A 26482-nucleotide genomic window follows, 5' to 3' on the forward strand; every position below is an offset into this window, starting at 1 on the left:
GAGCGCAGGGTTGGGGTATGGGAGGGGATTCGAGGTGGCAGATCCTGGTGGTGCTCTCCTCGGGTGGCTTCCTGCAAGAGGCGACATGTCCCTGCTGCTCCTAGGCTGAGATGCAGTCAGGTGGCTCTGCATGTTGTATCCGCCTGCAGGCGCTGCGCCCGTAGCTCCCATGGCTGCGGTCCCTGGCCAATGGGAGCTACAGAGCCAGCGTAAGCCCACTGTGGCTGTTCCTCCGCCTAGGACCGTTGACTTATTGCAGCCAATGGGAGCTGCGGGGGCAGTGCCTGTGGGCAGAGGCAGTGTGCAGAACGTCCTGGCCACACCTCCACCTAGGATCAGCAGGGACATGTCATCGCTTGCAGGGAGCCGCCTGAAGTGAGCACCATGTGGATCTGGCACCCCAAAACACTTCCCATGCCCTAACCCCCTGCCCTGAGTCCTGTCCCGCACTCAAACTCCCTCCCAGAGCCCTCACCCCACAATCCTCCTCTCCTGTGCCCCCCCCCCAAAATGCGAGTTTATAGAGCTTTCTGGTTGGTTAAGTGCCGGATAACGCAGATTTTACTGTAGATACTTTGACCACTTCGGTCTTAATCTCTATGCCTTAATTTTCAGTTGTAAAATAGCGATGATATTTTACCTCATAAGTGTGTAGTGAAGATAAAATAAATAGTGTTGAGGCTCTTCTGATTTTAAGGCCAGAATCTGTGTTTGGAGCTTTTAATGTGACTAATTTCTTTTAAGTTTAATTACTGTGCCTATTTAAAAAAAAAAATGTGCAGAGGACAAATTACATTTGAAATTCCTTGAAACGTTCTGTTCCCTGATTGGCAGTGAAACTTTTTTGGGAGGAGAGGGGAACATGTATTAAACCTTCATCTCTGCAGTGGGAGGAGGCTTTCTCTTTGCTTTACTGCTGCTCCTATTGATGTTACTGGAGAATTTGGGTTGAACTGTCCATACTGTTCACTGAATGAGGCAAGTGGTCGTGTGATACATAACAGAATTAGACTGATTATAATTAGAGCTTATTGAAAATCTTCCAGTGGAACAGTTCTCTGTTGAAAAATGGTGATGTGGTGGAATCACAGTGTTCTGCAGGAACATGTCAATTCCATTGAACCAGGGACATTAGCCAACTGGCAATTTTTAACAGTATATCTCAGCTAAACTTGAACCAATTTCATGTGACAAAGAAAAGGTATTCCTTTGGTCACAGAGTATTCACCCTACCGAATTTCAAAGGCCTGTTGCAAACAGTGGAAATGTTTGAGCTTCTAGGAAGAAACTCTGAAAATCTTTTATAATGGAAATGCTAGCAAACTGAATTTAGGTGTTGCTAATAGTTTTCACCCCTGCTGTCACTTGGGAAAACTCGGTGAAATAGGTGCAAGATATCTCATTTGTTTCTCTTTATACATTCATATAATTTGAGTTCTAAGTTTTTCAGTGAGTACAGGATGCATTTTGTTTTTGCTCTTGACAAGCTATTTTTTCCCCTCTTTGGTCTCATGTAAGATTATAGTATTCTCTCTTAGCCAAAAATTAAGGAACATTTCATAATTTCATATTTGGGAAGTAGGAAGAGAAAAAGGAGTGGTGCCTTGATCTTACTGGAATTAGTTAATACTCTGTTAGAGTACATTGAATTATTTTGTTCATTTATAGTATTTTCTATTAAAATTAATCTGATAATTGAATAGCTAGATGATTCATAGACCAATATATATGCCAATGGTCAAGTTAAAAACAAGTGTCTGGAAATTTCATTATTTGTGTAATTTTTAAAAAATTTGAATTTTGAAAAATATCACCAAATGAGTATTTATAAAGAAACACTGGCCACTTTGATAGGTTGGTTTTGTTTTTTAGTATCAGTTATTTGTAATGCTTTCTCAGAAGCATCAAAATGAAATAATGTTCTGTTTCTGGTTTTGTCTTTTACTTGGCAAACAGTTGGTATCAGAAATACTATGCCTCGCTTAGGAGTAATATTAAATTTGTTTGTTGATACAGATTGGCTAGAGCTAACACATTGTTTCCATTTTGTAATAGATTAATTCTGGTGGAATTAAATTCTCCCAAAATTGAGAGAGGATTGTTCTGAAGAATGAATTCAAATTGCATTTTTTATCAGAATGCCAAATTGTAAAGTATATTACACATCAGAATTTGAGTCCAAATGGATTTGTCTTCACTTAAATAAATAAAAGTTTTTTATATAAAAATAAATTTCTTTGCTAACCTAATAATCTCTATGGAAGTGGATGTTACTAGATGTGAAATAAAACCCCCGCTGATCTCCCCCCCCCCCCCTTCGGAAAGTCTGTGAAATCTGTAGAGATTTATTCCATAACTGAGTTAAATTTGTGATGCAGTAAGTTTGTACAATACAAAATGTGATGACAAAAGGATGGGTGCTTTTGGCTGCTGAGAATGAGATGTAACTGCTCTTGTTAAATATATTAATACTCAGAAGTTTATATTTTTCCAGTATTTAAAAATGTCAAATTTTAAATCACCTGACTTTGGCTCTTGCTTCATATGGAACACTGCATCATTAAACAAATTAGATATGCTTTTGTAAAACATAAACAAGAAGTGGTAATTTGTTCTTTTTTGTTAGTTCCAGAACCTGTACAGAAGCCACACGAAGGTCCTGGAGAAATGGGGAAACCTGTTGTTATTCCTAAAGAGGATCAAGAAAAAATGAAAGAGATGTTTAAAATAAATCAGTTTAATTTAATGGCAAGTGAAATGATTGCACTCAACAGATCATTACCTGATGTCAGGTTAGAAGGGTAAGTACCTTCTATTCTATTGAAAGCATGCTTTACTTAAATGAACACACATGAGAAATTCTCCATAGTAACCATTGTTCTTTTATATATTGGTAATCAGCGAAGATAATAAAGGCTGTAAGACACAAGAGATTGTTAGAATTGCTGGGTTTTGGGGGGGTTCATTTGTAAAATTCAACTTAAAAGCAAAGCCAACAAATTCCATTTACTACTATTGTAACCATGAAGTTAGTTACGATTATTAGGCTTTTTCAAGAAAAGAAATTGGTCTTTTTGGGGGTAATGTAAGGTGGATAAAAATTTACTAAAAATCTGATTTTTATTTAAACACATTTTTACTCTTTAAAATAAACCTATATAAAATTAAATTTAAAATATAACTGCTTGCCTTATCATTTAAATCTAAACTTACTAGAATCTATTAAAATAATTAAGCAGTGCATCAAAGTTTTAAAGAAAGTGAAGCCCCTAAACTGATGAAAATCATTAGCTAAACACCTAGGATCAGCATTTGAAGTGCAAAACAAGCTTTTGGTAGCCAGATCCTCTTCCTTTTGCAGGTGCAAAGAGAATGTTTTCTTCTTTTCAGTTTATTCAGCTAGTTCTGTTCAATGGCCAGTTCATTCAAAGTTGAGAAACTGATTGGGACTTAAAAAAGCAAGAAAGCTTATTTTCTTCAAAAGTATCTATAAAAACTAAGTGTGAGAGAAGATAGGATCAACTAGTACTTAGAGTGCTTGCTCATGTCCATTCCATATTAGGTGTGTGTGCTCGCCATATGCGCTGGTTCTGGAAGTTTTTCCCTCAGCAGTGTCCATAGGGGTCCGGCTCTGGAGCCCCCTTGAGTGGCGCCCACATGGTATAAGGCCAGCTCCCCCCACCCTCAGTTCGTTCTTGCCACCAGTGATGGTGCTGGAACATCTGCTGCTTCGGCTACCAGTTTCATTTTCTGTTCTTGTAAACTTTGAAAACCTGTAATATAGTTGTGTATAGTTAGTAGTTTCTTAGTTACCCTTAGTAGTAGTTCTCAACTTTCATTAGTCATGAATGGGACTCAGCCGGGGGACGAGGCATGCCCTGGTCCCCCGGCTTTACGCCCTGCGATCGCTGCAAACCGCCTATGCCAATCAGTGATCCTCATACCAGCTGCCTAAGGTGCTTAGGCAAAGGGCACATAAGTGCCATATCTGCAAGTCCTTCAAACCTAGAACGAAGGAGGAGCGCAGTATCCCTCTGAAAGTGGAGTCAGTATTCACTCCGGCACCGGAGCAGTGGTCTGACTCTGCACTGAGCACAGTCACCTCCGTGCGCAGTGCTCTGCCAGGGCCATCCACGCCTTGAGAGAAGCTGAAAAAGACTGTAAGGGGAAGATCTTCCTCCCTCCCATAAGGGAAAAGAGAGGGCTGGAGGCGAGCCGTGACCTGTGCCAGGCAGCTCAACACCCCCTTCGGGAAGTTGGGCCCCAGCTCAAATCAAGTGGTGCAGCCCATCCCATGCTTCACCTGCAACCCCAGATAACGGTGCACGCCGTAGCCAGCTTCAGGTGCTGTCGACGCCTGAAGCTCTTCAAGTGGCTTAAAAAATCCTGATGCTCCCAGTGCTGCCCACACTGGCTCCTGCAATACCCCGGTCTCGGGGAAAACCCAAGTTGGGACCTATCTGTGTATCCCCGCCTCAGCGGTACCGTTCCCCATGGAGAGGGACGTCCCATCAGTGTTTGCCCACCCAAAGCTATCCTGCTTCAGGACTGAAGAGGCAGGCTCAGCAGAGCCCTCTTCGGTCCCCACACTGGGGACACCGATCAAGGGATTCAAGTTGTACCTTGCCGGTAGATTGGCACAGACCTTTTGAGGCATGTGCCACCTGGCAAGAACTCTGGGACTGGCCCCGATCGTCTCCAAGGCCCTGGGACCGATCTGATGCCAGAGACCGCCAATTGCCAGGCCATCATCACTGTCTTCAAGGAGAGGTCGCCCTACTCAGGACGATCCTCCCGGCAGCCGGCCCGTAGTAGCTTCCGGTCCCGTTGGACATCCTGGGACCGGTTAAGTAGCAAGAGGTATGGATAGCTCGGTATCCAACGCAGGTCCGCTGAACACTGTTGGTCCCAGAGAGCACGACCAAGACAGTCTCGCTCGAGCAGGTTGGCTTTGGGATGCAGCGACCGGCACCAGTTGGACAGGAGCGACCGCTCAGCCCGATCCTGGTCATCTGGTACTGACCACTCCGCTGGTTTCTCCAGCTGGGGACAAGCCCCGGTACTGGTGGTGCCGACTACATTATCAGCACTGAAATCTGTCCCATGACACCCTTGATGGGTTCTCCCAAGCTTCCTAGGCTGCCCGATCGGTGTCTGGAGTCTCAGAGAGGCCAGCAGCCTTGATATCCCATTCCCCTCCGATGCTCGATGCTCCGGGGGGGGGGGGGGTAAGAGCCCAAAGGTCCAGGAGGACCCAGGGGAGCAAGATGCTGGACCCTACCCATGGATGTGGAGGCTCCCACGACACTGGCATTGTCCTTGTCGTCGCCAGACAAGGCTATCGTGGGGCCCCCGAACCCGATTCCTCAAGATGAGGCCAAAGCGCACCATGAACTTTTGAAGAGGGTTGCTTCTAACCTGGGGCTTCAGGCAGAGGAATTGGAAGAGCCCTTTTCCTCCCTGCCTGGACCGCTATAACTCTGGACCGCTGCGTCCTCAGCACAGTGGAGCAGGGTTATACCTTCCCGTTCCTTTCCACCCCTCCCCCCCTTCCCACCTGCCTTCCCTGTCCCTCTTCAGGGACCCCTCTCACAAGAGTCTCCTAGTGCAGGAGGTAAAGGGGTTGCTACAGCTGGGAGTGGTGGAAGAAGTTCTTCTCGAGTACAAGAACAAGGGGTTCTATTCCTGGTACTTTTTAATCCCAAAGGCCCAGGGTGGTCTACGGCCCATCTTGGACCTGGGAGACCTCAACAAGTACCTAAAGAAGCTAAAGTTCCACATGGGTTCTATGGCTTCCATTATCCCTTCCCTGGATCTGGGAGTCTGGTATGCTGCCCTGGACTTGAAGGACACATACTTCCACATAGCGATCTTTCAAGGACGCAGACACTTCCTCCAGTTTACGGTGGAGCTCCACCACTGCCAGTTTGCGGTCCTCCCATTCGGCCTGGTGACAGCACCAAGGGTGTTTACCAAGTGCATGTCGGTGGTAGCAGCTTACCAGGCACCAGAGTATCCAGATCTACCCATACCTTGACAACTAGTTCGTCATGGGTAGCTCCTGGTTTCAAGTCAAAGGGATATCATGGTACTTCAAGCCATGTGCTGCTCTCTGGGCCTACTGGTAAATGACACAAAGTCAACATTCATGCCAGTGCAGAGGATAGAGCTCATCGGAACAGTCCTCGACTTGACCTGCGCCAGAGTGCTCCTGCCAGTGGAGAGGTCAAACACGTTGATAAATCTCATCGCGGAAGTCTCCGCATTCCCTCTGAAGACAGCCAGGGTCTGTCTGCACCTGTTGGGCCACAAGGCCGTGTGCGCTTATGTGGTCCACCATGCCAGGCTCCAGATGCAGCCCCTGCAACAATGGCTGGGAACGGTCTATTCCCAGTCCCAACACTTCGTGGAAAAGATAGTTACCATTCCCCAGGCGATAATTACCTTGTTGCAATGGTGGACCGATTGCAGGACAGTCCTGGAGGGGGTTCTGTTCAACAACTCTCCTCACTCCACCGAGTTGATGTTGGGTGCCTCGGACCTCAGCTGCGCATCTTGGTGTCCTCCAGACTCCGGGGATGTGTTTCCTGGAGGAGGCGCAGTTGCACATAAACGTCCGAGTTCCGAGCATTCTGGATGGGGTGTGGAATCTTCCTGCCTCACCTTTCTGGCAAGTTGTTATGAGTCCTGACGGACAACACAGCCTCAATGTTCTACATCAACAGGCAAGGAGGAGCGTGCTCATTGGCCCTCTGTCAGGAGGCATTCCGTCTCTGGGACTTCTGCTTCAGCCACAAAATCCACCTGGAAGCTTGTCACCTTCCTGGCGTCAGGAATATGCTGGTGGACCAACTCAGCAGGCGTTTCTTCTCTCACCACAAGTGGTTGCTCCATCCGGAGGCAGCCTGCAGACCCCTCCCTAAAGGTGGGGAACTCCCTGAATGCACCTGTTTGCTACCAGACAGAACAGGAAATGCCACCGGTTTTGTTCTTGGCAAGGTCTGAGCAAGGGCTCTCTCTGATGCCTCCCTCTTCTCGGTGTCAGGGATCTTGATGTACGCATTCCCTCAGATTTCGCTCATCAGTAGTGCCCTGGCAAAGATCAAGAGAGACAAGGCACAGGTTATCATGATTGCCCCGGCGTGGCCTCGCCAGCACTGGTTCGGCACGCTCATGAACCGGAGAGCAGCCCCTCCCTGGACCCTGCCCAACTGACTAGACTTGCTGTCACAGGACCATGGTCAGCTCTTACACTCCAGCCTTGAGTCCCTCCACCTCTCGGCATGGATGCTGTGTGGCTGAACCCGGAGGACTGGACCTGTTCAGAAAGAGTCCAACAGGTCTTCCTGGAAAATAGGAAGCCCTCAACTAGACTGACTTACCTGGCCAAGTGGACGAGGTTTTCCTGCTGGGCGTGTGAACAGGGCAACTCTCCCTCACGTTCCTCCATACAGGCTGTCCTGGACTACCTGCTCCACTTGAGGAACCAGGGCCTGGCACACACTTCCATTAGAGTGCATCTGGTGGCCATCTCTGCTTTTCATCTGCTGATCCAAGGAGAGATGGTGTTTTCCCATGTTCCTGAGAGGGCTTAAGAGACTTTTGCTACAGGTACAGGCTCCCATCCCACAGTGAGATCCTGCTCTTTTTCCCACTTGTCATGGAAGGTCGCATTCCTCGTGATGGTGACATCGTTGAGAGAGATCTCTGAAATTAAAGCCTTGACCTCAGAGCCTCCGTACACGGTCTTCTACAAAGATAAGGTTCAGTTGCAGCCCCACCCGGCCTTCCTGCCGAAGGTGGTCTCCACCTTCCATATGAACATCTTCCTCCCGGTGTTCTGTCCCAAACTGCACAAGACCAGTGAAGAGAAGTCCTGGACATCCCAAGGGCCTTGGCTTTTTACTTGGCACGTACCAAACTTTTCCATAAATCAATCTAACTCTTCATCGCTACACCAAATAGATTGAAAGGTCACCTGGTGTCCTCGCAGAGGATTTCCAATTGGATTACTTCAAGCATGAGGACCTGTTACGACCTGGCAGGGGTTCTGCTGCCACTGATTGGCAGAGCCCATTCAATGAGAGCGCAGGTGTCTTCGGCAGCCTTCCTGGCACACATCACTGTCCAGAACATCTGTAAAGCTGCAATGTGGTCCTCTGTCCACAAAATTTCAGCTCCTTGTGCCATCACTCAGCAGGCCAGGAACAACGCTGGGTTCAGCAGAGCTGTGTTGCAATCTACACGTCCGTGAACTCTTATTCCCTCCAGGGGTACTGCTTTGGAGTTCCCTAACATGGAATGGACATGAGCAAGTACTCAAAGAAGAGAAGAAAGTTATCTTTTCCGTAACTGGTATTCTTTGAGATGTGTTACTAATTCCCATTCCATGACCCGTCGTCCTCCACTCTGAGTTTCTGGAAAGAAGGAACTGACGGTGCAGGGGAACAGGTGGCGCCCCTTTTACTGCGCCATGCAGACACCAGTTCATGGGGCGCCAAAGAGCCAGTCCCCTATGGATACTGCTGAGGGAAAAAGTCCGGCACCAGTGCATATGGTGAGTGCGCACACCTGATATGGAATGGACATGAGCAACACAGCTCAAAGAATACCAATTACGGAAAAGGTAACAGTCTTTTCTAAAATCTTGAAGCATATGATGACCAGAAACAATCATTTCAGTTTGCTAACTACATATAATACTTCCTTTGTTTATAAATCAGTTTTTAAATACAAAATGTTTTAATCAATTTTTTATGTATCCAGCACATTTAATGTAATTTTATTATACTAATTTAGAATGCTGTTTTTGTGCATTTTTAATTGAATTTGTTTCCATCCAAAAGCAGCTTGACCCAAACCATGAGAAAAAATTAATTTAATAAATAGAAAATGGTCAGTGATGCACTTTTTAACTTAATGTAAAAATTATTTTAATAAATGGATGTTATGTTGGGATAACGACATGATTTGGGCAATTAATTGATCTTTAAATATTCATGGTAAATAGGCCCAGCGGCCTGTGATGGGATGTTAGATGGGGTGGGATCTGAGTTACTACAGAGAATTCTTTCCTGGGTATCTGACTGGTGAATCTTACCCATATGCTCAGGGTTCAGCTGATCACCATATTTGGGGTTGGAAAGGAATTTTCCTCCAGGGCAGATTCAAAGAGGCCCTGCGGATTTTTCGCCTTCCTCTGTAGCATGAGGCACGGGTCACTTCTTGGAGGATTCTTTGCTCCTTGAAGTCTTTAAACCATGATTTGAGGACTTCAATAGCTCAGACATAAGTGAGAGGTTTATCGCAGGAGTGGGTGGGTGAGATCCTGTGGCCTGCGTTGTGCAGGAGGTCAGACTAGATGATCATAATGGTCCCTTCTGACCTTAATATCTATGAATCTTAAGCTACATAATTTCTTTAATAATTGTGTATAGATCTAGTGTATCTATCAAAAAGTAGTACCAAATTTATTGTAAATGCTATATTTGGTTGCAAAGCAACATTTTAATGGTTATAACAGCCAGTGAGAATCACCCTTTCTTTAGGGGGAAAAAACAAAGTACAAACCTAGGACATGATTAAAATTGATTTAAATAATTCTACCCTGGAAAATAAAGATATTTTGATCAGGTCTGGTAAATCTCAAGAGACAATTACTTGTTTGAAGAAGTCAGAGGTTTCATATTTATAATGAACTAAACTACATTTGTCATTTTATGTAGGGAAAAACATTTAAGAAGAAATAATATGCTTAATGTAATTGATACACATTTTTGTTTAGGTTCCCTATAGTTCTCTAGTGTCCATCTGGTTTTACTACATTTGAAGTTGCTTGCATAATATTGACCCTTTCATATTCATTTTTTAGTTAACAGTGACTGAAATAAAATTGTAGCTTCTTAAAGATCATAAGATGGCTCTCTTGGAGTTTCCCGGACCACTTGATGGGAGGGACTTTCAGGTGTGCAGAGCTCATGAAGTAACTTTATTCCAAGTCAGTTGCCTGCATTCTTTTCGATTCTTTTCTCTGGAAGCTCCTCTGGGGCTGCTGCTGATTCAGAGTCCAGCTGCTAGACCGATCTATTCCTCCTCCTATCCTGCTACCCTAAAGGATGTAATCAGGGGTTATGAGGGATGACCATTTTTCTGTGTAAAATTGTAGTTCTATATTTTAAAGTAATACTACATCAAAAGTAACTTGAGGAGTCTGTGGGTGTGTAGTATTGGAGAAGGTGGTGTGTTTTCTATCAGGGTAATGTGATCAACTTTAAGCCTTTGTATCTAGATCTGTTTTTTGAATGATATGGGTTCATAATTAACGTTGAATAAATTTTGAGGTGGGTTATGAATTTACATTTAGATTAATTCCTTCATGATAAACACTGCAGTTATTTGTTTACTTATTACTATTTGACTGTATTTTTAGTATGATAGAGGGACCTTTATTTCTTGAAAGTGGCACAGATTTTTCAATTTTATGTATATGTGTATATAAGTTTGCATATATTTAATTGTATCCTCCTTTCTTCTCTCTGCAATGTGTCACTTATATCCTTATGGCTATCTCTTGTAAATGGATCTGTCCAAGCATATGGTTCCAGCTATTTGGATTCATTTGTAGGCTCTAGCCCTGATAGCATACGCTATTTGAATAGGGAGAGTGTCTTTGTGGTACAGTGTATAAGACTTTTGGTTAATTCTGTAATGTTCCAGATTGGTTTTAGTTGTAAGGGGCTCAAAAGTTGTGGGGTTATTTTGGGGTTTTTTGTTTGTTTGTTTTAAAGATTATTGTTGAGGGCGAGTGATCTATGATTGCTTTTCTTTGATCTAAGTTTGATACGTTGGTTTCTAGAACTTTCTTGCTGGAGAGAAAAATGGAAGAGAAAAATTCAGAAACAGTTGCCTCATTTGGAAGTTAAGAATTGATTGAAGTTCTGTTCCAACTCAAGTGATGTTATGCTTTGAGATTCACAAGAAAAGTAAAATAGAACCACTTTTTAATGCTTACTGACCTCACTATTGCTTTGAAAAATTGTCTTTAATTATACCAGTTTGAGGGTGCAATTACTTTTAATTTCTCATCTTTGCACTTAACTGTAAATGAATTGTGTGCAGGTGTAAGACTATTTACTTAGCCATTTGATAGTCATATTTTGTAGGTAAAGATAATCTAAATTAACCAATAATAGGCAAGGTAGTTTCTTAATTATGCAAAATAGGACAATAAGGGCAATCAAATACCAGACTTAAAAGCATATTTTGACCTACAAAATTTAAAAGGAATTTTTCTTCCTTGTGTGGCATTGCATAATTAGCATGGCATATCTGTGGGCTTTTTTGCTTAAGATTCTGTATTTTGCTGTAGGATTCTGGACTTGATGGTCTGATACAGTGTAGTGTATTATTTAACCTTATTAATCCTTTAAGTTTTTCTGGATATTCATAGGCACTTCCTTGAACTACTCATTTTGCATTCATATTGTGATGCTACAGTAGTGCAATAAGGTGATTAAGGATCCCATAATGACATGTTTGACAGTGTCTAGCAAAATTATGCAAACGGATGGTACTGTTTTGTGGATGTAATAAGCTGTCACATAGGCCTTTTTACTGTGCTGTTAACATATAAAACAAAAGGAAACTCAAATTTAAATTTAAATGTTAGCATTGTAAAACATACTATGAAAAGACAGTGAATTTTGAGTTAAACATGTAAAGTTATGTATCTTGTGCAGTAACTAGACTCGTTTTGCTTTAACTGATGTGTAGTAGTCTTTGTACCTGGCTGTTTTTTGTACAATAATGATGGTGGTTGTATTTTAAAAGGATAAGTGAGTTTGGAAAGGATTTAAAGCATTCACACATTTTTTCCCAGTGTTATATATTTCTACATACCATTTCAGATGTGATATTTGTAGCATAAGATACCTAACAAAGATAAAATTTAAAAATAATAGCTGGACATTTGGTTGTGAAATAGTTACTCCTGGGAGAATTTTGTGCCAAAAAATTAAATATTCTGCACACAGTATTTTAAAATTGTGCAAAATTTGCCAATTTTATTGTCAAAATAACACTATATAATCATGCCTGTTTCATTTATTTTGGTAATTTATTTCAAAATACCTGCCAGCAAGTATGTCTGTAACAGTACAGTCACACGCAGAAATTCCCCCAGGAGTAGAGAGTTAAAGAAACCTCTAAGACAACCCAGTTCCTGCTTCTCTGACCCTTCCCCCCCCAGAGCTCAGTCGGGGGGGCCAGACACTCATACCCCATCCCCTCCTTGGTCCAGCCGCAGCACCCCCCCTCTCCCCCCCCGGCCCAGATACTCACACAGTGTCCCCCCAGAGGCCAGCCATGGGGCTCCCCCCGGCCCAGACATTTACAACTCCTACCCTCCTAGAGTTCAGGAATCCAGAGAGAAACAGCCTGAATCTGGGTCCCAATTTGGCACGTAGTTTCCTGCGTGCCACCGCCTCCTTCCTTCAGGGTGTGCTTGGAACTACAGCTGCTCTGTTAGTGCCCACACCCCCTTGGCCTTGTCTTCTATATGCGAGCTGGGCTCTGCTGGGTCCGGCGGCCAACATCTCTGCAGCCCCTTTTTGTGGGGGGAAAGGAAATCCTGCACATCCAACATTAATTTCTGCAAAATTCTGCATTGTGCCGTGGCACAGAATTCCCACAGGAGTAAATTAGTGTAATGGAAATTGAGGCTTTAATTTCTGCTAGAATATTGCTAAAATGTCTGTTACACAACTACTACTAATTTGCAATGGCTAAAATGTGGATTTGTATTGCTAAATCACTTGTACTTTGACTTAATCTGAAATGTGAGATTTTTTTTTTGAGTAGCTCTATATATTATAGGTCTTTTTGCGCTCTGAGACTGCACAAATAGTTCATATTGAGAACCAGTTTTTTTTGTGAAAAAGGAAAGCAAAGATGTAAGAACATGGATAAGTATTACTTTACTTCAAAGTTATAGTATTAGATTTTGAAACGATGATTAAATGAAGTTCAGACTTCTCAGCATATATTCCTCTTACTGCCCATGACAGCAAGTCAGAACTCCAGTGTCTGCTAATGCTAGTCAGAAAGGTTTTTGTAAATAATAGTAATAGTGTTTAATAGTTTTTTTTTTTTCTGCCCATTAGCAGCATTTCCCCCCCCTCCTTTTTTTCTACCCAGCGAATCTCCTCAGGCATTTGTGCCTCATCGCTTTCATGGTGGAATCTAAGACCTTGGTGTTCAAGCCCTGTCCCTCTTGTGACAGGCCAGTCACCTTAACTGATGGCCACAACAAATGCCTTTTCTGCTTGAGTCTCATATCCCAGATATTTGGTTGACTGCAGTTCTTCTCTAGTTAAAAGAACTGCAGAAAGTTGAGGGAATTTCATCTCAAATTGTTCCTGTTAGGGTGGTTCATGACATTTACCTCAGACTCTGAAAGGCCTTCCCTTGACTAAACAGAATGGCCCCAGATCCATAAATCTGACTTCCACACTGCTCTGGGAGTAGAGACTCCATTCCCCAAGTGCTGACTACTGATACCAAGAAAAGGATTCAAGATTGGCATAGTCCTCAGGACATCATCCCACCTGGCTCCAGTCCAGGTTCCCCAGTTCAGACCCTGCCAGAGAAGGTAGATCTTGGCATCATTATACTTTCCCTGGAGCAGAGTAGGACAAAAGACTAAGAGGAGCTTAGAGCCATCTGACTGAGAAATCTAAGACCAATAACCTAGATCAGCTCAAGAGAACAGTCCTGATTAGCTCTCCATCGCCCTTGGTATGGGGAAATACCTCATCATTTCTGGTACCAGAGCATGTTCTGGGACAGTACTGACCACCTGAGCATCAGTAACCTCTCCCCCTGGGTGCTGGAGACTTTCACTGTACCAGCTGATCTTCCCTCAGTGGTATTGAGACTTACTTGGTTTCTATCTTGGTACCAGCCCTTCGAGAACACTTCTTGGTACCAGCTTCCTGGTACCGATCCCATTTGTACCTCCCATGGGACCTACTTTTATTCTTCTTTCCCAGCTTCCCAGTAGAGAGCAATTTCCTGCTTTTAAAAGCTTGTGTAGGGATATTACCCTAGCCTACACTAGGGATAGTGACATTCCTCCCCCGTTGTGAAAAGTCCTTTGAATGCTCCTCCATTCAAATAGGTCACAAATGACTGAAATGTGAAAAATCTAGTTTCTACACACACGTGATTTATAAGTTATTTAAAACAAGTGTTATTGTTAAAAACATGTTTTCTCTCTGTATGAATTGAATCAATTTTTTAAAACAATGGAAATTCTTTTTTTACTTTATGCAGCCATGAATGATTTGATTTATAGACCTTCAGATTCCCAACTCAGGCCTCTGCCATTTGAGCTACAGGAATAACTGCTGTTACTAGTGTGGACCAACTGCTAGAGAGGGAGTTGACTCATACTTTGCCAACGGGATATACAGCTGTTTGTTTTCCAGTGTTCTGTTGTCAGTTATGAATACTGGGCTTTATCTTTGGCTTTGGCCGAGGAGAGTGGTGCAGTGATTAGAAAAAGTACAGTAGATGCTTGTTTGCAGCAACACATTGTAAGAGCAACTGACGCTTACGAGCAACGTTTCCCCTGGGAACACTTTCCCTACTGTGAATTGTCCATTCGGTAACAGCAACATAGCCACCGTGTAAAAGCAACATTTGTGATACTGTGATGTCACATCCAGGGGCAGAGATTGGGGGGGATATGTAGGGGTGTTGCCGCCTCCCACCCCAACTGCATCTTTCCATTCCCCTCCAGACCCTGGCCCTTCAGTGCAGCTCAGGGCCTGCCTGACAGAATCTGCATGGAGAGCATGTGTGGGAGGGAGGGTCTGTAAGAGCGGGTTTTTAAGTGGGGGTGAAAGGCAGGGAGCTGGGCTTGGAGGAGCAGCAGAGGCACAGCTGGAAGGTTTCCTCCTCCCTTCCTTAGCATCTGGCTTGCGGGGGCGGGTTTTTTTCTATTTTGCAGTGTGGCGTATCGGGGGACACCCCCTCTCCCCCCGGTGCACTGAGCTGTCCCTTCCATCTTGGTTGCTGCTGGCAGGATGTGTGCATGCTTTTTTTGCAGTTGGTGGTCAGGAGACCTGAATCTGCAAGGCACTGACCTGTCCCCCTCATGCCCTCCCATCTCTGCTGCTGTTGCTAGGAGCCATTTTCTCCCCTTTCCCCTGCCCCCCTCCATTGCAGACTGCATGTGGTACTCTCCCCAGCCATCCCATCCCTTGCTGGGATGGAGCATGAAGCTGCCAGCTTAGCCTGTTCCTGGCAGCTGGGCTCACTCACTGTTTTTGCTCACTGGGGGCACCCCTGCCAAACCCAGGGTTCCCCTGCCCAATTCCCCACAAACTTGGGGTTCCCCCATCCCACCCCCTCCCCCATCTCCTTCTCCCCTTCCAAAACACTCTTCATGCATCTTTGGTCAGACGCTCCCCATAACAGCAATAGCCACTTAGGATCAACACAGCAAAAGGATGCTGATATGTTGCTACTAAGTGTCTAATGTATACACAAAACGTCTTTTTGACATGTTCAGTCTGTAGGTCCATGTAGTTTAGTGCATAAAATCTGGATGTTGTACTAGAAACCAGGTTTTATTTCTAACTCTGCCTGAGGTAATTTTATGCAATCTGTCTTTGTAAAAATTGTGTGCCTGATTCTTGACTCTGTACTACAGTTTGAATTATCAGGCCTTGGTTAGTAATTTGAGTTGGGCTAAGTAATCCCAGACTGTACCTGCTCCAGGACTCTTTGGAGGGGCCTGACTGCACAGCAGTCCCTGGTTGAGAAGGAACTGATGGGAGCCAGGGTGGTGCTGCCCTTATAAAGCCATGGCAGGGACTGTGAAGGGAGGTATGCAAGCACCACACCTGTGGGTACTGCTAAGCAAAATTCTCTAACTTTGGTGCACTGGGCGCACACACACACCTGAGTTACAGGTCTTTGCCCACATCTCAAAGAACAACAGTTACAATTACAGGTAAGTAACTAGTTTTTTTTTCTGGATTAGATGGAAGGTATGGCAGCTGCGTAGTGTAAAATTAGAAATGTTAGTTCCTGAGGAGGAGGGGAGGCAGTTTGGAATCAGAGGATAAGCAGTTCATCTGGGGATATCTGCTCTTTGAGGAAGGAATTGTCACCATATTTTGTGTAGAAGTTAGCACAATAAGATATTGGCCTGTAGGTGCTACTGCGCTATAAATGGTAAATATTTGTGCCAAAATTATCAACAGTAAAATAAAGTGCTGACATGCATATTTATCTGAAGATTGAGCTAAACCATTGCAGTGAGTGGGACAGTTTACAACTCGGATATTATTGCAGGTTCTTTGCAGAAAAAACTGCATTGGTGTACACTCAGTTCATGTTTTCAGGATTACCCTCACAACCAAGAGGGGCTAGAAAATATATATAATTTTTTAAACTGATAGGTTCTGCAGAATATTGCCAAAAGAGTTGGAATTGCAGAATTTGCAGCTTTGTGAAAGACTGCTTTATGTGAGTTCACTGTGGGGATGGCTTCTTTCTCTCTCATCCCCTTGACCCGCACAAGACTATTTGTAGCTTGGGACTTGGGTACAAGGGACATTTTCAAAAGGCTTAATATAATGTATTTCATTTGCTCTGCTGAAATCTTATTTACAAGAAATTACCTTATAAAACTTCCTGCCTATCTGTCTTACAATATGAAGGCCAGGTCTTCACTGTAAACTTGGGGTATGAAAAATCCACACTCCTGAGTGACACAGTTATACTGACCTAACTCCCAGTGTAGACAGCACTATGTCAATGGAAGAGCTTCTTATGGAGGTGGATTAACTACGGTGATGGGAGGAGATCTCCCATCGGCATTGTAGCGTCTTCCCTGAAGAGTTGCAATGGTGCAGCTGAAGCGTTGTAAGTGTAGACCTGCCCGAAATATTGTATGCTTACACATGAGCTCATACTGAAGTTAACTCTTCAGATCCTAAATGGAATTTGCATCTAATAGCAGTTGCTGTATATTAGAAGCTGCTTGTTTGAATCATAATTTAATTTGGCAGAGAGAATCCGACTTGCATGCTTTTCTCAAACTTTATTTTTCCTGACTTAAGTTACTTAAGTAGGTATATTGAAACCAAGACTGATAAGTTAGCACATCAGAGAATATGTAAAGGTACTACTTTTCCAGACAGCATTTTAAATAATTTAGACTTACTCCTGTATTTGAGTGTTTTGAAGCTGCACGCTTATCCCTCATCCCATAACTCCATCAATTTGTCGTCTTAATGATTTAAGGCAGCATCATAAATCCTTGTGTCAAGACCATAGTATAAATTCCTGTATATTCAAATGTAGAGAATATGGATATAGAGGTGTCCCAGCCACTAATGATACCTCATTTGTTTACATATGACACAGTATGCTAATTGGGCATAGAGACTTGATTAGATCCATAAATTACCAGAATTTTTGTATACTTTCAGGATATATTTAATTGTTCTATTCAGATTTTACTAATGTAAAAGGAGATAATTCAGAGAAGGAACTAAAAGCCTACCATTCTTTCACGTCAGCTCTAAATAGTGCCATCATTATCATGAAGGTTTTGAGAAGGCTTTGCACCAAGTTTAGGAAAAAGCAGTGGATACTCCTTTGTTTGAAGTTGCTAGTTTGAAAGTTCAGCCAGCTAAGAATTTGAAGTCATACTTATATTGCTATTTGATAAGTAGACTGAAGAAAATTGCAGTTGATGCAATGACTATAGTAATGCTAAAAATCTGAAAGCATCTGATCAAGGGCTTTCTTTTTCAGTGTCGGAACCTTTTTTCATCTGGTCTTACTGTCAAGAGCAGGAGGCTCTTCGAAGATATTTCCATATTAGACAAAATGCATAGGGTATTTTGAGCCTCTTGCAGAATCTGGCCTAAGTTTTCTTGTTGGTGTGAGTTTTTTAATATTTATTTCCCCCAAAAAGCAGAAGGTATAAATCTTGTTTTTCTTATAAAAAAAAAATTAATACTTTAAAAATTAGGTTGCCACTGTAAGCCAAAGCAGAGTAGGTTTAAATTTTTTTAATAACTTCTCATCCTCAGACACTATAATCATCCACTTCGGTCCAAGCCGTCACATATCCTGTTTTTCTTAATTGAGATTTGAGAAATGAGAAATACATTTGGCAAGGGAGGCTTAAAAAGTATAGTTTCAGCCATTTGGAGAAGAGAATCCTTCTATGTCTCTATCAAAAAATGCTTTGCTAGGAGCAATTTGTTATGCCAGGAAAGCTAGTAAATTGCCACTTTCCTTTTGTGAAATTCTGCTTGAATTCTGTAACCACAATGGTTTTAAGGACCATTTTGGATTTTGTTTCCAGGGTTTAAAGAAGATTTCTACTTGGTTCATGAGATTATGCGACCTTTCTTCTATCCAAATCTTTGAAATAAGACGAAAGGAAAATTTCATACTCTTGATGTCAGGTAAATTATGAAATACTAATGATGGCAGAGAATTTAGCAGGTCGGATTAAAATGTGTGGAAACGTTTTTGAAGGTTTTGTCTGCATTCAGGTCACCGGTTGAAAGATTAAGGATAGATTTTGATGTGAATCGTATAAATTAAGACTCCTGTTTAGCATAAATGGCTACAATCCAAAACTCTGAAGATGAAGCTCTTTTCAGAAGTAGTGGAAGGCTCTGATATAGACCTTTTTGGCAATGTTTTTTATGCTGCCATAAATTAAAACTGTGGCTATATGTTGTGTATATGTTTGAAGGAAGTCCAGCAATTTTTGGTACTTAAAAGGTCCCACTTTGCTCTGATGTTTTGTTTTTAGTCCTTTTAGCCATATTGATACTACAGGATAATTGTCAATTTTTATTCCAGTGCATGGATTGCCTGTTGGTGATTTCTAGGGTGTTTTCTGAATACAGAGTTAGTGTCAAGGTTATTGTTAAATAATGGACTTGTCTGTAAAAGTTTCAAGAGTCTGTCAATATCCAGGAAAGATTAAACCAGAATTTAACACACATTTTCAAGTTAAGAATAAGATTTTCTTCTATAGCAATCATACTTAAATTGAGCTCTTAACTTCATGGACAGTGGAAAATAATTACTTTATTGCAAATGTAAGGATACTGTAATCTGTATCCCAACTAAGCTCCATTATATTTCCATACCAAAGGTTTTTCAATTTTGTAATTTTTTTCACTAATATAAACAGCATTTTAATAGGGGATGTGCTGCCTAAAACATTCCATTATTCGGGAGGAGCTCTAGTACCATCATTGAAATTTGGCCAGGGGATAATCCTGGGCTTAGGGAAGTAACTGTTACTGTCCTCATGTAAATTCTTTAGAACTGTGTTAATTCATAAGCTTCTAAATCATCATTTCCTGTCTCTGTTTTGCTTACTGTTGCTTCCATGAAGCTTGCTGCTAAGAATCTATTGGCATCCTTTTAGAATTTCAACATGTATCACTTCAACAACCTGCTCTAGCATGCCATATAACTAAATTTCTGAATTGAGAGGGATACTGAATGCATGCTCTTGTTCCCTTCTCTTGTTTTTACCCATCAAAATATCTTTTGGTCTGGGAGAACATGCACTGGGCTGTATACCAGGAGACGTTGAACTCCATACTCAAAGCTTCTAACTTCCATTAATAATTCTGTGCCCTAAATAACTCTGTATTGACCTCATCCCCAACTGAAAGGTTACAGAATCAGGGAAAAGAACCCAGATCTCAAATTTGGCAGACCCAATTTTGTTTTTTAGCTGTACTGCCTCTCAATCTGCTAAATCTTCATGCTTGTCTATGACTGTGTAAAATGGGGCTAACTCATGCCTGTATAAACCATTATTCTCAGGTTACATGTCGTCCTCTAGTGGCTGGTCTTCAGGGGATAACAGTTTACTCCTGCTGGTCGCTAATATAGTTAATCCTCTAGCTCAACAAGTAGAGGTCTGTCCTGCAATAATTAAATTCCAGGATTTAAAATCTGCTGATACAGATGACAATATTAAGGTTTCACATAATAGAATTTGTGTGTTCCTTTTTCAAAACATTAGGAAACAACATACAAACCCCCTACATGTTAAATATATTAAATTTGGAAAGTTCAGTACTCAAATGTTTGGAAATTGTAGAATAAAGGTGGTTCAATGTTATCCCTGTTCCCTTCTGCGTATATATTATGAGAGTACGTTGTTACTTGTTCACATACAGTTATTTCAACAGGATCCCAACCTCAATAGCAGCATTTTAACATCCTTTTCTGTATGTAATTCACAACAGAATGTAAAACAGACCTGTTGAGAAGGCATGCAAGACTTGTCAATAAATTCATCTCTCCACAGTATTACCTGCAGAAATGTTTTTTCCATGGTTTTTAAAGCCATGAAACAAACTGTAGCAAACTATACTAAACTAATGTATAATAAGCAAATATTTCTGTAATATTCTATATAGCGCGCACACTCTTTGGTTTTAAGAATGATGCTTAGATTAAATTGAACAGTGAATACAATACACACCTCAATTCAAAGAACTAATTATAAATGCCTCTGGAATCTCTAAATGCCAAGTGATGTGCTGCAGTGAGATTAGCCTATAGGTGCCTTATTGGAGTAGTATTTGAGATGGTATTGCTTGCAGGAATTGTTAGTAAACTGATTCAGATTAATGCTTAAACATTTTGTATTTTCCTGAATGTTTTAAAGTTTGATTTTAGTGTAAAATTAGCAATTGTTGGTCCAGATGACTAATGTTGAAATGATACAAATGTTAGTCCTTTTTTATGATACTGAGAAATTAAAATGGTAAAAGAATAACTATCCATCATGACCTGGAAACCAAACAAGGCTGAGCAATAGATGCAGTGATTTAATTCTGTTAAATCGGACCTTAGATTCAGTGGCTTAAAAATTCCTCTAGTTTAATAGCTTTGAGTAACAGCCGTGTTAGTCTGTATTCGCAAAAAGAAAAGGAGGACTTGTGGCACCTTAGAGACTAACCAATTTATTTGAGCATGAGCTTTCGTGAGCTACAGCTCACTTCATCGGATGCATCAAATGAAATGAAATGAAAGCTCATGCTCAAATAAATTGGTTAGTCTCTAAGGTGCCACAAGTACTCCTTTTCTTTTTAATAGCTTTGCAATCCAGACAGAGCTATTGAGAATGAACTTCAATTCACACAGGTACCCTTTTTTCTTAGATACATAATTCTGCTTTGATCTGCAGAATCTCATAATTTAAATAAGGTCTAAATTAACAACTCACTACTATGCTGCTTTATCTTGCACTGTTTTCAATGGCTTGATAAAGAGTTTGTGACTCTCAGAAGCTTGTCTAGATTATTTTTTTAGTCCAAGTAAGGTTACATTTCTTGTCTCCCACTCTGATTGTCATGCCTTTTTTTGAATTCTTCCACTGGCTCCCACTTCTCTGATGCACAAGTTCAAGCTTCTCATCCCCTTCAAGACCACATGTAATTTTCTTGCCCTCTAAGTCTCACCCTGTCTAATCACCTCCCTTCTTCTTGACTGTGCCAGTAATGCCAGCCTTGTTGCTCATTTTGAACATTTTCTTCTGCAGCAGTGTCTATGGTTTCTTGTGGGCTATTCCTCAATTGATAGAATGCCCTTCTTAAACTGGTTCACACAGTCTTCACTCTTTCATATACATCCACTCTTGAAATCCTCTTTCTGTGATGTATGCAAGAAATTTGGTTGACTATCATCTACTTCCTTTTTTGTCTGGGGACAAGAGATCAAATGTTGGGAGGATGAAGTGTAAGGGCTGTTAAATTGAAGCTGGAGATTTCTGTGTGGGAGAAGATGAGAAGCTTATTTGATGGGAGAGAGGGAACCTTAGTGTGTTTAATATTAAAATAAAATCTATATATCAATAAACTTGTAACTAATAAGACTGTTCACCCTGATTGCTTTGTATATTGCAACCCTCTTACCTATCCTTCGTCTTTTTTAGATCAAAGTGGCTGGAAGAGTCTATTTGCATTTTAAAAGTGCATGTTTTGGGAGCTGTAGCAATCTAAGTAATGATACTGAACCGCTTTAGCTAGAAGCTCATAGGTTGAGGGCCACTCCTGCAAGGAAAGGGCTTGACACATAATGTAAAACTTTCATCTCCAGCAGTCATTTGGGGCCCTCTTTAAACTATATTGGAGCTGAAATGTAGGCTTGGCAAGCTGGTCAATTGACTGCCTGTTTGACTACAATCAGATATTCCAGTAAGAATGTGCTGATGTGGGAGGCGGCCTAACTTTTTGATAGCCTCGTGATGCCATGTGTTCACAAGTCTACATAAGTGTTGATCACTCATTTTACTACAAGCTAACCTATTAGGGAAAAGGTTAAACTATTTGAAAACTGAGCATCTTGATTAGCTGGAATTTTCTAGGGCGAAGTGTTGTCTCTTTATTTGTATACTAGGCCAAAGATGTACATGATGGCTTACAAAGGACATAAAAATTAAGACTGCGGTCCCTTCCTCAGAGCCGACAATCTAAACTGACCAGACATCAACATACATTAACTCCGTAGGGAGGGAAAAGAGGGTTCAGTCATTACATCTTTCCCCCCAACACAGAGAAAAAGGTGTGCAGCTATTAAGCCTCTCCCTTAACAAACGAAACTATCAAGGCTATTAACCCCCTAACTTCTCCCTCAACCTTCAACAAAGTAAACAACCCATCTTAAATGCCTATGTAAATAACTCCCCCCCCCCCCGCGTGTAAATAAACTGCCCTCAATAAAAATCCCCTTCATAGTCCCTCACCCCCCAAACATTACACACACACATCCTTAGCCAAAGCTTCCAGATAATATAAAACGTTCTTTGCTAATGAGAGGGGTTGACATCATATCTCTTCAGAGGCCCTTCCCTTTTCCCTTGCTGTCCCTTTCTTCCCTCCTGCTATGGCTTATGAGTCCGTTATGTTTTGCTGCAGGGAGGAGGGCTGTTCCTGTGCCCCCTCACCCCCACGCTTGTGTGATTTGTGATTCTGTAAAGGTTCTGGGAGGAAGGGTGCAGTATGCCCAAATACAAGGCTGGAATATTCTGGAAGATCAGGAGTTAAAAATAGAACTGAATGGCTACTGGTTGGTTGACTTATTGAAATATAAGAGATACTTCATAATCTAGAGAGCATTCTAGAAGTAGTGAGACATAACCAGACATAATAAATTATGCTGATTTGAGAAAAGACAATCATGTGTGGAAACTTTTTTTTATTAGACATGAACATGGCTAACTTTTAACACTAAGTGCAAGTTCTTTGAGTATGTCCACCTGTTCTTGTGAGTAGGTGATTCATGTAGATAGAATGGAGAAATATTTGTTGAATTTTTTTGGTGTCCAGCTATTGGCAAAGAGAGATTATTTCAGTCAAAAAGCTAAAAAGGAAAGCTGGTAAGCATCAAAATTTTTCTTCTGTGCGTTTTTTCCACTTAATCTTCGGCGGCAGCATCACCACAAAGCATGGAGTTTTTGATGAAGACAGTGATATGAGTGACAGTGAAAGTGAAGCTAATCCCATTACTTCATTTAAGAATTTTGCTACTCCATCTGATTTAGCAACAAAAACTTCTACTTCTGGAAAGTCTTCAGATGTTCATCAAAGTGGCATTAAGAAGTTTTTGGATAGAATATCCCATGACCAGGAAAACAAAATTGACCAGACATTTGCTAGATATATTTATGGCATCAGTACACCATTTCATATTGTCAAAAATCCTTATATGCTGGAAATTTTTCATAAATTGCATTGTTTATTAAGTACCAAATAGGAAACTACTTGTGGGAAATCTGAATGTGAAATGGCTGATGTAAAAAGTTGGTTTTTTGGTTGGGAGGCGGGGGCTTTTGTTTTCTTTAATTGATCAAAGCGATATATCAGCATCAATCTGTCTCACGCCATCTGTACAAATGGGTGGGGGAGGGGAAGCCGGGTCCAGTCCCAGTCCATAGCTTCTGCACATCGACAACAGAATCCACTAATTACTCCAGGTCTTTTACAAGGGCCTCACTGGCTTGTACGTTAATCTGGGCTTCTACTTTAGCCATTTTGTCAGGTGCAGCAGCCAGCTGGGATAAGGCCTTATCCAGATTCGACTTAGCAGTAGAGTTGGTGGTATTACTGTGCAGGCTCCTCGCGTGTATTTAGTGTTGGATGGAGCACAATCAGGGTGGTGTTAACTTCAGGGTACAGCTTCACAGCCAGTCTAGTATTCATTCCAGTGCACAACTGAACATCACCACACAGCCCGGTATATTGCTAACCAGTTTACAAATATAATCAGTGAATTGGGTCCATGGAAGGCTATTTTGGTTGTGACCATCATAATATGAAAGCTGCTTGGGTGTTGATAAACAAGTATCCATATCCACACTGTTATGGATGTGCTGCCCATACAATCAGCTTTACATTGGTGATTTTGAAGATCTGACAGCTTTCTCATCAAGTGTCAAAAGTGAAAAGCGTTTTCAAAAGAAAACAAGTAGCAACAGCCATTTTTCAGCTAAGTTTAGTAGAGCACTTAGTTTCATCTTACTGAGTAAAACTTACTGTACGCAATGGGCGTCTATTAAGTGTCTCAAAGATTTTTGGATATGCAAGAAGCCTCTTTAATCAGCTGCTGCTGAAGAAAGGGTGGCCCCCAAGTAACCCACACTGACATTCTTGATATCTTTTGGGTATGAAACTAAAAATTCATTTCACTGTTTGAAGCCGTAGCTCAGTCCATTCAGAATATGGAAAGTGATAGTTCTACACTGTCTAATGTCAAGAACTAGTTCCAGAATGTTAAGAAATATATTTGTGAGTATACTGAATGCAGTCCATTTAAAAAAGCTGAAGAGAAAAAGATAATAGACAAAATAATCAAGTGATCACTTGTGCACAAATGCTGCCTACCTTCCTGATCCACTCTTCTAGGGGCAAGAATTTTCTTATGATGACTTTGATTCAGCTTGTGATCTCATAGTGGCTATTGCAAATTTTAGAGGATATACAAACAAACAATTCTGACAGAGGTATCAAATTATAAAGCAAGACGTAGCCTGTGCAATGGTTTAAAAAAAAATCAAGTGCAATCCCAGCAGTTGACTGAAAATAGCTTGCTCCTTCGTCAGGGTGGAAAGACTTGTCATCCTTGCACTCTAGCAACAATGGCAGAAATTATTTTAATACTTCTGCGTACTTCTGCATTTGTGGAATGAAACTGGCTGGTTTGGGGAATCATCTATCCAAACACCAGAAATAGATTGAAGAGCTCCACTGCTGGAAAGCTGGTGACTGTTACAATTTAAGGTTACAGAAGAAAAGGGCAGATAAGAGTTGACTCAGGGTTCATCAGATGAAGAGGAAGATGATGATGAATTTGATAAGCGATATAGATAAAGCAGTTAAAGCTGATTTAAAGAAAAACAAACTAAAAGCAAGATGCTCGAAGACTTGGCCTGCTGTCTATCTAGCATAAGAGCAACTATAAAGAAAGTCCTTTAAATGCCATGTGTTTTATTTCTGTTAATTCTTTTGTAACTACTCAGTCTTGAATAACATTCACATTTAAATGCTAACCTAATATTGCTACGAAATGTCATTGTTTCACTTTTTTCTGAGTTAGTCAGTCAGCTAGATAACTTCTTGTAATTAGACATAAATTTCTATCTTTAAGGCTAATCTTTTTGAAGACCATAAAGTCTTACTCTTTCATTCTTGTTCTGATTAAGTAGTACTTTAAAGTATGTGACCATTTTTGACCTTGTTGGACTATATTTGTCCAGTCACTTGGCCAGTTATATTTGGACTGGCCAAATGTCCAACCCTACAGATGTGCCATTCTGATATTAAAATCAGAGAACAGACACGATCTAAATAAAAGAACAATATAATTATATTTTTAAAATACCTTCTATAGACTTAATTCGTAATGATGGCAAGTACCTTTGTGTTTTAAGAGCTGTGGTTAAAGTTATAAACGTTCATCTGAACATTTCTACTAACATCTATAGCTATTTTATTAGTAATAAATATTTATATTAATAAAATTCCCATTGTGCTGGGTGATGTACATACACAGAAAGTAATGATGCTCTGAAGTAATGGTGTAACAAACTATAGACACAACTTGTAATTTCATCCTTGTATAATGACAGTCATGTTATAGTTTGAGGGGGTTAATGGTCTGGTCATGGTTATTAGATTTTTTAATGGCATAAAGTCCTCTATCATCCCCCTTCACCCCCCTTCTGTTTGTGTGTGAGAAGTGCATATCTTCTAATAGTCTTAAAACAGTAGATACTGGTTTGCAAACATTTACATAAGTTTGCATAAATATACCTAAAGTTACAGAGAGGGGCAAAAAGGAAAGTAGAGATCTTCGTATTTCATTCTCTCTCCTCCCTGTGAGTGTTAACATTTCATTCCAAAAGAATTTCACA

At 41.3% G+C, this 26482-nt stretch overlaps 1 protein-coding gene across 6 annotated transcripts in view; it reads left to right on the forward strand.

Annotated features, from left to right (window-relative positions):
- GALNT1 (polypeptide N-acetylgalactosaminyltransferase 1) overlaps positions 1 to 26482 on the forward strand; it is a 200778-nt gene that overhangs the window by 80827 nt on the left and 93469 nt on the right. For 5 of the 6 annotated variants that reach the window (XM_084618227.1, XM_084618223.1, XM_084618226.1 and 2 more), the window contains one exon: positions 2627 to 2801. In XM_084618227.1, coding sequence (XP_084474353.1) covers positions 2627 to 2801 — 175 coding nt within the window. Of the gene's footprint in view, positions 1 to 2626; positions 2802 to 18404; positions 18495 to 26482 lie in introns of those variants that run through there. The other variant, XM_084618228.1, reaches the window with a different exon arrangement.

This window comes from Lepidochelys olivacea (assembly GCF_965140295.1).
Source record: "Lepidochelys olivacea isolate rLepOli2 genome assembly, chromosome: 2".
NCBI classification, from domain to species: Eukaryota; Metazoa; Chordata; order Testudines; family Cheloniidae; genus Lepidochelys; species Lepidochelys olivacea.